The sequence below is a fragment of the Astatotilapia calliptera genome, chromosome 5 (genome assembly GCF_900246225.1).
Source record: "Astatotilapia calliptera chromosome 5, fAstCal1.2, whole genome shotgun sequence".
In the NCBI taxonomy this organism is placed as follows: Eukaryota; Metazoa; Chordata; class Actinopteri; order Cichliformes; family Cichlidae; genus Astatotilapia; species Astatotilapia calliptera.
The window spans coordinates 3,258,945-3,270,317 of record NC_039306.1 but is presented as its reverse complement, the minus strand read 5'-3'; the positions used below and the strand labels follow the sequence as shown (position 1 = coordinate 3,270,317).

At 39.5% G+C, this 11,373-nt stretch overlaps 2 protein-coding genes across 2 annotated transcripts; both read right to left on the bottom strand.

The window, feature by feature from the left end:
- Positions 1-397: 397 nt before the first annotated feature.
- On the bottom strand, positions 398-1,836 carry LOC113021763 (odorant receptor 131-2-like). The gene is made up of 2 exons (XM_026166477.1): positions 1,690-1,836; positions 398-1,225 (listed from the first exon to the last, which is right to left on the bottom strand). The coding sequence occupies exons 1-2, from the start codon at positions 1,834-1,836 to the stop codon at positions 398-400; spliced, it is 975 nt and encodes a 324-aa protein (XP_026022262.1).
- Positions 1,837-5,902: 4,066 nt separating this feature from the next.
- Positions 5,903-6,970, bottom strand: LOC113021762 (odorant receptor 131-2-like). The gene is made up of 2 exons (XM_026166476.1): positions 6,839-6,970; positions 5,903-6,682 (listed from the first exon to the last, which is right to left on the bottom strand). Exons 1-2 carry the CDS (start codon positions 6,968-6,970, stop codon positions 5,903-5,905), a joined length of 912 nt encoding a protein of 303 aa, XP_026022261.1.
- Between the last annotated feature and the right edge of the window lie 4,403 nt (positions 6,971-11,373).

The window sequence follows — 11,373 nt, the reverse complement described above, 5'->3', positions numbered from 1 at the left end:
AACTCAGTCTTTCTGAAAGAGACACTGTTTAAACCTTGGAATGCAATATCCATGCTGCAGATTATATTATTAATGCAATGACAATTATTTAACAATAGCAGTAAAATAATTTCCCTCCTCGACAACAGTAAACCCCAAACTAACCTCTGATCATTGAAGGCTGGTGGTGAGTATTTTCTGCTTTACTTTTAGTGTTTTCATTGCACATTAACATGGAATTTATAAAAATGTTTCATAATTTCTTGACTAATCCCAGTGGATATTTTCTTTTCATTGAATAATTATAAGCCCCCCCCCCCCCCCCCGGAAAAAAGAAATATGCTTTATAAAATCAAGCAATAGTATTTATTTATTTATTTGCAGCATAAAAAACACAAATTAAGTTAATAATAAAGTTTTATACTGTTGCAGATGTAACATTAAGTGAGGCCTTTTTAGTAGTGGTGTTTTCTGGGTGGGCGATTCCTCTCTCACGGCAAACGAGGTACCTTCTCACATATTTCCTGAACGTCTGGTCTCGCAGTCCATAAACGATGGGACTTATAAACCGTGGTATGATCTGGACAATGACAAAGGCAGCAAATCGTATTTGACTTTCCCGGTTTGGGAATAAAAAAAACAAGCTCCGTTCAAAAATGTTCCTCAGATAATTCAGCATAAGTAGCAGCACCTGAAAACCATGAAGAAGAATAGTGTTTCTGGCTTTTTTGATGTCACCGGTTAGTCCCTTGGCTGCAAATATAATCCTAGCGTAGGTGTATATGAGTGTGAGCCAGACCACGACAAGACAAACAATGTGTGAAGCGTCCCTCTTGTTCTGGCTGTATGTGCTTCTGAACACGAAATCTCTAATGCATCTCACTTTAGAGTGAAAGAACTGCAGAGGCTCTGTAGCCAGGAGGATGAACAGGTCAGGGAGGATAGAGAGTGCACTGGCAGCCCAGATCAAACCAATCAGAATGTAGGTTTTCTTGACTGTACAGATCTGCCCGTGACGGAGAGGCATGCAGACGGCGATGTAACACTCGATTGCCATGCCAGCCAGATTTAATGGGGAGTTGTGGGAGACGATGATGGAAATGATCAGCAGGATGATGCAGTAAGGCACGAAGAAGATGCGCAGGGCGTAACTGATGATGAGGAGAAGAGTTGACAGGAAAAGCCACATCATGTCATTGATCACCAGGTGGATGAAGAGAATGTAACGAGGGTTTGAATGTAAGATCTGTAGAGTAAAAACAGTGAATCCACACATGTGAGGGAAACAGGATTCCTTTTAAAGCAATTTGATGTTTCTGCAAATGGGCAAGAAAAGATTTTCACTACATGGTACTGAAAGCAGACTCTACGGTTAGCAATAACTGACACAAAGTATTACAATAAGGATTTTTAACTATTCGAACTACTTAATATTGATTTAATCACATTTTCCTGAAATTTTACACCTTTAAAGAAAGCTTCCATGTTTTCCAGAAGCAGATGATTTTTATTTTATTTCAATAATACGGAGTAAAAGACTAGATTTAAAGGCATGCCTTGATGCATAAAAATACACTATTTGCAGAGAAGCACACTGTATCAATATTTCCTAATGTCGTTTTTTACATAGAAAAATCTGAAAATGAATCACAGTGAGAGTGATAAACTACTCTTTTTTCATGATTTGTACAACAATGTACGAGTTTATACCTGATATTTTCTGAAGGTGTGGATCAGGGTGCCATTGATGTAATTAATGGTGATGCAGAGGGCTGCAGCTACTATGTAGTTGGTCAGGAGGGGATTCTCCTCATACGAGGTTAGAGTGGAAGAGAAATTGACTGAAGACAAATTCATGTCTGACATGACAAATCCTCCCAGTCTGAAATGACACACACACACACACGCACGCACGCACGCACGCACGCACGCACGCACGCACACACACACACACGCACGCACGCACACACGCACGCACGCACGCACGCACGCACACACACACCACACACACACACACACACACACACACACACACACACACACACACACACACACCACACACACACACACACACAGAGATGGTGTTGGAGGTTACTGTGTGGCATTGAAAAGGTTCAAACATTCATGAGTAAAAGAGCTGTTACTGTACAGCGCATTGATCTGTGAAAGACACTCGATGTTTCAAACACAGCTTGAAACTTTATCAAATCACAACTGCTCACATGTTCTTTACTTTCTTTGTTAAAATCAAACCTCCACCAAACAAGTTACTACAGGAAACTGCATTCATTACACGTCTTCACTTTAGTGTTTGCTGCAATAAAACTGCTAAGACAACACTTGTAATCTAAAAATCTAAAATTAAAACCCCAGAAAAAGTTAAAATTATATAACAAATATGGCAAACAGCAAAAAAGGATATCAAACAACAACACAGTAATTTATAGTCTGCAAAGTATTTCCAGTCCAGTAATGCAGTAACAGTACACACTAAATAAAGATTGTACTTACCCTCACAAACAACATGCTCTATTAGATTGTAGGGAGTGCAAGGAATTTATATAGATGCCAGTGTTTGCACGCCGGCTTCCTCCATCTCGCCAAGAGGTTTGGAGTTAGATTGGATAATCCCAAATGATGTTATATGCAGTGATTGGTTGTTTAGTCTGTTTGGTTGCATCATTATTTTGCATATTTGCCCACTTCTGGTGCACAAAAAGTTCCAGGATGAAGAAAAAAATTCAACACAGAAGAAAAAACAAAAAACTGGAGCCACATCAAAAATGAGTTGATCCCCACAGACTCTCACTTCAACTTCCTGAAAGGACAGTTTTACAGTCTGCTTTAAAAAAAGGTTTCATTCCTGGTGTGGAGTTTCTCCCTTTATAAACACGGTATGTTGGGTGACAATATTTTCTTTTTCTCCTGTTTAAAAAAAAAAATCTTAACAGGCATGTCTGCTAATCAGAGTCATTAAACTGGACTTTGCATGTTTATGCCACTGGTGCAGTGTCACTGTGCAAATTGTTACTGATTTAACGTTATTAGATATATTTGTGGTTTTGTACTCTTTTACCTGAATCCTCATGCAATGAGACAAATGTTTTCAAAAACATCATCATCATCATTTATTTATATAGCACTTTAAAAACACACCTGGTAGACCAAAGTGCTGTACAATACTAATATGCACATGGTAATAAAACCAGAAATAGCAATAAAAAAAATAAAAAAAGTCAGTTACCCACAGAGTTAAAAGCCAGGGAATAAAAATAGGTTTTTAATAAAGACTTAAAACTGGCACTGATGTAGCCTGTCTAACATGGAGAGGAAGGTTATTCCAAAGCTTCGGCGCTGCAACAGAGAACGTTCGGTCTCCTCCAAGTTTCAGCCGTGACTTTGGGGCCGAAAGCAGCAACTGCTCAGCTGACCGAAGGGAACGAGTGGGGACGTGGGGCTTCAACAAGTCAGACAAATAAACAGGTGCCAGACCATTTAGAGGTTTAAAAACCAATAAAAGGACTTTAAAACGGGTCCTAAATTCATAATTCGTCACCTATTCGTCATCTTCTTTTATTTTTTTTAATTCACTGTGTTTATGCACTATTTACCTTCCCACTGTTGCCAGATTGCTTGCTCATAGGGGGTCATCTGATTGTTGGGGTTTTCCCTGTTTTTGCTGTATTGTAGGGTCTATACCAGGGGTCCCCAATTCCAGTCCATGAGGGCCAGTGTCCCTGCAGGTTTTAGATGTGTCCTTGATGCACCACAGCTGATTTAAATGGATAAATTACCTTCTCGACACGTCTTGAAGTTCTCCAGAGGCCTGGTAATGAACTAATCATGTGATTCAGGTGTGTTGACCCTGGGTGAGATCTAAAACCTGCAGGGACACCGGCCCTTGTGGACTGGGATTGGGGACCCCTGGTCTATACCTTAAAACATAGAGCCCCTTGAGACAATTGGAGATTATGGATCGGAATTTCAGGAGCAGGACCACGCCTCCAAACACGCTCCTTCTGGCTTTCATCTATATAGGTTCTCCCAGTTCTGCAAGCTATCATTCTCGTTTACATGCACCTCCCTCCCTTCCTCCCCTTTTCAATTCTGTAACTACTTCACTTCTATTTAGTACATGGTGATCTGCCAGGGCTGGGATTTAGGTTGGTTAGATGCTGAAAGACCACGTCTTTCATGTGAACATGGAGGGGAAACTCTTGGTATGTTGAACTCTCTTTATATGTTTGTGAAGGTTCTCAGTCATCCAGGTCATCATAGTTTAAGGAGCTTAAAAAGAAAAGTGTCTGGATCTTTAAGTCGTTCACACACATGGACCAGAACCTACTCTTTGACTTCCACTACCCTCTGGAACACAAAATTGGAGTAATCAGGACTGTTCCCTATGGGACTGTGGCAGAAGGGAAAAAGGAAGAACACACACATGTAGGGAAAGCCCATCTATGTCCACCGTGAATGACTATTCTTGAAAAGAGGTGTGCCTTCCGACACCAACTCTCTGCCATCTATAATCCAATTTTGAGAATGGCCCAAATGCCTTAATGCCCACTCACATCCTGGGCCATTTGATCTCAGTAAGTCACTCGATAGGGTGGGGCTATGTTTCACAATGGGTTCACCTGAAACCTTGGCTGATTGTGACCCACACATGTTTTCAAACCTAGGCTCTTGGGATTTGGCAGAGGATCAATAGGGGGTTCAGGACCCTCTTAAGGAAACTCCCAATAGCCCTTAAAAATCTGGGCCTCTGGGATTGCTCTTAGAACTGAATACACTTCTTGGATGAAACGTCTTCAAGAAACTTACAGAAGTCCGGATGCTTTTCTTTCCAAGCTCCTTAAACTGTCTTTGTAGTATAGGGCCCAGGATGGACTATGGCAAAGACATAAATAATGAGGATCATTTGTACATGAATAATGAAAAATGGTTGGTTTTGGTTTTAAAAAGCCTCATCTACAAAAGACTGAAGATGGTTTTAGAAGAAGATGGCTTTAGTTGATCTCTAATAAGAAACAACACATTTACATAAGTACTATGACTCTGACAAGAAATAAAGCAGACTACAGATCATGCACTTCTCAATAAAAGAATGTAATAGCACATTAAGGTAGGTGTCATCAGCATCGATCAACATGCTGCTATTTTTATGAGCACCACACTAATGCTGAAGAACTTTCCATTCTGTAAACCTTAGTGTTTTTACCTTAATGCATTAAGTCATTTAAAAATATCACCTGGAATGTATTAGTTAATTAAAGAGAAACTCTTAAACTCAGAAGAATGTATTTTGGATCTTATTTTATCAAGGAAAAATCACTGCATTCAGCTAGTTTAAATATAGATAATATGATAAATAACTGCAAGAAATGTCAGGAAAGACTCTGAAATAAAGTTTTACCATTTTTTAAGTCACCAAATATTGGCTTGAAAAATCCTGGCTGGGCTCTACTGACATCTTCTGGTGGGCACTTCTGACTGTTTTAGAGCTCTTGGGTTCCTTTCACATTGCTCCTAAAAATGTATATATTTAAAATATTTTTCTGTATTATTTAGTTATACTTACTCTTTTTGCATTGGTTCTTTTGGTAATATCTACTTCTTATGTTGATGGTTTTTGTTTTGCCTTTTTGTGCAACATTTTCTTCCATCTTTATTAACTTTGCTTTCATTTTGTCCAGTTTTATTTCCGTCCATATTTTCAGCTCTCTGGTTGAATTCTGCAGTTTTTGTCTTTCCGAACACTAAAGTGTCTTATAAAATTGCCATATAGTGAAAGTTATTGTTCGACACATTCACTGCGACATTAGATTAGAAAGATATGCAAACAAAAAAGGACAATAGAATAAGATAAACAAAGACTACTCAATCTCAGTATTTTAAATTAAAAGAGCTGATGGCATTGTTTTTAACTTTTGTTAACATTAGTCTTTGGTGAGTAGAACAGATATTTTCTCAGATATCTTCTGAATGCCTTGTCTCGTATCCCATAAACAAGTGGACTAACAAGTCGAGGCAGAACGTGAACGAATACTGAGACTGTGTAGCGAATAGTCAGTACTCCTTTTGGGAACAACTTTGTCAAACCATTCAGCAGCAAATCATACACGTAGGTGAGCATGCACAGCAGCAGCTGGAAGCCGTGCAGCAGTACAGTGTTTCTTGCTTTCCTGGCGTTTGCAGCAGCTGCCTGTGCAGCGAAAAGGATTCTGAAATATGTGTAGACAAGGGTGAGCCAAACAATAACCAGAAATACAATGTTGGATATAGTTCTCTTCTTTTCTAATTCAGGAAGTCTGAAAACAGTTTCTCTAAGGCAGAAAACTCTTGAATGAAAGAAATCTCTGGATTCTGTGGCCAGGATGGTGAATAAATCTGGCAGAATTGTAAGTGAACTTAGCATCCATATCACTGTGATCACAACGGTTACATTTTTGACTGTACAGATCTGTGAGTGCTGGAGAGGGAAGCATATGGCAACATGACACTCTACTGCCATCACAGCAAGGGTCAGTGGAGTGTTCAGGCTACAAATTATGGAAATCAACAATAAAATGATGCAAAATGGAACAGGAAGAGTGAAAATGATGTAGCTGAGGACTTGAAGGAGGGTGAATATTATGAGCAGCAGGATATCAATGATTACCAGATGAATGTACAGGATGTAACGAGGATTTGTGTTGAAAACCTGAAGAGAAGGACAGGATAGTTTAGACTTATAGGTACATTACAGATGATCACCTGAGAATATGCATGAAATAAATCACATTATACGATGTCCCACATACATCCCAAACATATTGAATTATACAAAATGAATATCAGGAATGAATAAAATACAGACCTCATGTTTTTTGAATGTGTGCACCAAGCTGCTGTTGATGTAGATGATGGAGACAGAGAGACCCACGGTAATCAGATTCTTGATGATGGCTGTGCTTAAGGAGTCCTGATACACCGCTGTTGTCGAATTCATACCAGCATTTGAACGGTTCTTGAGACGTCTGAAAAGTTTTCTAAAAACTGGACACTTTATTCATCAGCATTTCAGGTTCATATAACATAAAACATTAATATAGGAAAGCTTCAATACTGAAGGCTGATTATCTTGGAAACATTATTCTCAATAAGAAAAATAGCAAATAGAAGCCAGAAGAGTAAATAAATATACATATATGTATTCATTATATGCTTTTTTTTTTTCTTGTAAGCCCAATCATAATGGTAATGATGATGATCCTTCTGTTATATGTTTAATTTTTATGCACAATGTCATTTTTTAACCTACCAATCTGTTGCCAAGGAAAGAAAAACAGCAAACAGTAAAACAACGGTTCGTAAGGCACACATATTATTTATACTGTAACACTTGATAACATTTAAAAAAACATCAAGTGAACACAATGATGAAAAAGATCGTTATTATGTGATATCGTTTTATCTCTTTACACACAAACAATTTAAGAACAGGCACTCACCTGGTTATGATCTCATACCACACAGGTCTGGTAAGTCAGGTAGATTGTCACTTCTAATATAGAGTACTGGTATTAGTCAGGTAATAGTGAAGGGGTCTGGTTGTGTGTGTGCATGTGCACGTGGTTTCATGAGAGCCTTCAGAGTGCGTGTGCCTTAGCTCATTACGTTTCATAAGTCCTGATGCTTACACGCAGTACTGAACAAACCAATTTAGATGAATGAAATCTTAAATAAAATTCTACTACAGCTCTTTACAATCCACTTCTTTTGCCAGATACTTTTTTTCAGTTGTGACTGATGACCTAAGGAGGGTATAATGAAAGCGAACCTGAACTTTCAATCGTTTTCATGGCATGAGAGACAAACTTTCAACAACACCATGGTGGTTGCTGGTTTACTTGTGGTTCCTGGAGTATTTTAACCTCCACAGCATGCATTTTTAATTTCTCTTTGATATTTGGGCTGATTGGGGCCGGAGAAATGTAAAAACAAAGAATTACCAGCTTTATTATTTTTTTTACCTTATTTTTGTTTTTAAGAAAAAATCTGAGCCACATCTGAGGATATTCGTTTAAAATTTTGATAGAACAGTAGCAGTATAATGTCCTGTATATCAGGCCCTTGCAGAGCAAAATTGAGTATTTTGGTCTAAATAACCCAAAATGTGATGTCCACATATGTGGACGGAGGTAAAAAGTAGAATGGGAGGCAGAGCCTTCAGCTTTCAGGCCCCTCTTCTGTGGAACCAGCTTCCAGTTGGGATTCAGGAGACAGAGACCCACTCCTGACGTTATTCATCAGCATGTCACTTCTCAGGGAATATATAACAGAGAAAACTTTAATACTGACATTGTTTGTCCTCTCATAAATATTATTATCACAAAACAATCTATGGCTTTTAAATCAATTTACAAATATAATTTTGATAATATGTTTATTACATAGTTTTGTCTTACACTGTAATGCCTACCATAAACTAGTTTTCTCATTTTCTGGTGATTGATGATGACCATTATTTTAAATGCATCACACTTCTTATGGACCATGTCCATCCATCCTCTCATCCTATTCAGGGTCATGGGGCATTGGAGCCTATCCCAGCTGTCTTCAGGGCAGGGCACACCCTGAACAGGCCACCAGTCTGTTACAGGGCTAACACGCAGAGACAGACAACACTCACATTAGTGCAAAAGGTTGCCCTATTTCCAATTTTGAATCAATTAACACTAAAACAGGGACACACAGGGAAAACATGAAAACTCCACACAGATGTTAGAACTGAACTCAGGACTTTCTTGCTGTGAGGTAACAATGCTAACCACTAAACTACCATGCTGCCATGTGCTGCCACCATATCATTTTTTTAAACTTACTCATTTATCGGCATAGGGGAAAACAAAGGGAGAAAAATGGTACACCATAGACTAAACACTAAATTGAAGCTGCTAATTTAACCTTGGTCTTCAGTTGTTATTTTCAACATGTCTGCTATCGCCCTGTAGCCCTCACCTCAGTAGTGATGAAGTGTTTTGAACACCTGGTCAGAGACTTCATCATTTCTTCACTACCAGACACACTGGACCCACTACAGTTCGCTTACCGTCCAAATCGTTCCACAGACGATGCCATCTCTCATCTCCTCCACACATCACTCACTCACTTGGACATTAGAAGGGGGAATTATGTTAAAATGCTCTTCATAGACTACAGCTCTGCATTTAACACCATAATTCCCTCCACACTCACCACCAAGCTGGAGCTTCTGGGACTCAGCTCATCTATGTGTCAGTGGATCTCCAACTTCCTAACTGGCAGACCACAGGCAGTAAGGATGGGCGGACATGTCTCAGCCTCCACCACTCTCAGCACTGGAGCCCCCCAGGGGTGTGTTCTGAGCCCCCTGCTGTACTCTCTGTACACATATGACTGCGTGGCCACTACCAGCTCCACCACCATCATCAAGTTTGCTGACGACACCGTCGTGGTGGGCCTGATCTCTGATAACAACGAGACGGCCTACCTGAAGGAGATTAGGAATCTGGAGAACTGGTGCCAGAGGAACAACCTCCTTCTAAACGTCAGTAAGACAAAGGAGCTGATAGTGGACTTCAGCACTAAGCAGGAGAGGAACTACCAGACCCCCGTCATCAACGAGTGCCCAGTGGAGAGAGTGGACAGCTTCAAATACCTCGGAGTTCACATCACGCAGGACCTGTCATGGTCCTGTCACATCAACTCCGTGGTGAAAAAGGCCCGTCAGCGTCTCTACCACCTCAGACGCTTGAGAGACTTCCAACTGCCCTCCAAGGTGCTCAGGAACTTTTACTCGTGCACCATAGAGAGCATCCTGACGGGAAACATCTTAACCTGGTTCGGGAACAGCACCATGCAGGACAGACGAGCTCTACAGAGGGTTGTGCGGTCAGCTGAGCGCACCATCCGCTCCGAGCTCCCTGACCTGCACTCAATCTACAGCAGGCGGTGCTGGACCAAGGCCAGGAAGATCGTGAAGGACCTCAGCCATCCCAACAACAGACTGTTCTCTCTGCTGAGGTCAGGAAAGCGATTCCGCTCCCTGAAGACCAACACAGAGAGACTGAGGAGGAGCTTCTTCCTGCAGGCGATACGGTCTCTCAATCACAATCACACCACCACACAGTACTGACCCACACATATGGTTCTTACACACACACTGGACTTTCTGGACATTGTTTTCACTTCATTACTTAAATCACTGCTGCTGTTATTGTGTATATGCTGCTGTTATTGTGTATATATTTATTTATACTTCTTGTGTATTTTGTTCATACATTCTTATATAGTTCTATATTGTGTATTTTGTTGTACAGTTATTTCATTTTTAACCTTAATTTATATTTTATTCCTTCCTAGTTAAATTTACCCTTTTTAATTTTTCATATTTATTTCCTATCTTATTCATAGCCTTTTCCTTTTTTGTTTTCTTTAGGTCACGAGCAGTTGTCCAAGCATTTCACTACATATCGTACTGTGTATGACTGTGTACGTGACAAATAAAAATTTGAATTTGAATTTGAATTTGCTGTGAGAAACATCTTCTATTCTCGCTCAAGCTCGATTTGTAAGTGATTTTATATGCATATATTTTTAAGTTCACACATATAACTCTCATTTCATAAGAGTAAATAGAAGAAGATCCAGACAATGTTTATTTCTAAACATGAAGTTATAACTGAAGTAATAGTTGATATACAGACAAAATATTATATTATGAATTTATATGCAAGAAAACACAGAAGAGGCACTCACGTGGTTACCGTCTCACATGTCATACATCTGTCTAGTAGGTCAGCTACTAATACAGAGTAGTCAAGTAATAGCAAAGGCCTTTGTGTGTGTGAGAAAGTTTGGTGAGAGTGTAGTTTAGTGAAGGCCTCAAACTGTTGCCCCATTATGTGAGGTGTGACTCATGAACGCGTTTAGATAAAACATAGCAACTTAACAAATTCACAAATGTGAATGAAAACATTTTAAATACTGCTTCAGCTCTTTACAATCCACTTTTTAGCGTTAGGGTTAAAGGTTAGCATATTTTACTTGTGTTTACTAGTAAGATTTTTTTCTAATATTTAAATTTGTGATCGTGCTGGAGGTATTAAAGAGATTCTGTTGCAGTGGTTTGAATCCTATCTATCTCATAGAGTCCAATTTGTTCATGTATTTGCAGACTCCACTTCATACACTTAGGTTGATTATGGAGTTCCACAGGGTTCTGTGGTAGGTCTAGTTCTGTTTACTTTATACATGATTATTTTAGGCAATGTCATTACAGGGCGTAGCATCTATTTCACTGCTATGCAGTTTATCTATGCATGAAGCCAGATAATGCACACCAATTTGTTAAACCTAAGGAATGGCCTA

Bases quoted from the DNA above. Each gene is read 5' to 3' on its own strand.
- LOC113021763 (XM_026166477.1), bottom strand. From the start codon at position 1,836: ATGAATTTGTCTTCAGTCAATTTCTCTTCCACTCTAACCTCGTATGAG. The intron at 1,226-1,689 runs GTATAAACTCGT...TTTACTCTACAG, and splicing joins ACACCTTCAGAAAATATCAG to ATCTTACATTCAAACCCTCG.
- LOC113021762 (XM_026166476.1), bottom strand. From the start codon at position 6,970: ATGAATTCGACAACAGCGGTGTATCAGGACTCCTTAAGCACAGCCATC. The intron at 6,683-6,838 runs GTCTGTATTTTA...CCTTCTCTTCAG, and splicing joins ACACATTCAAAAAACATGAG to GTTTTCAACACAAATCCTCG.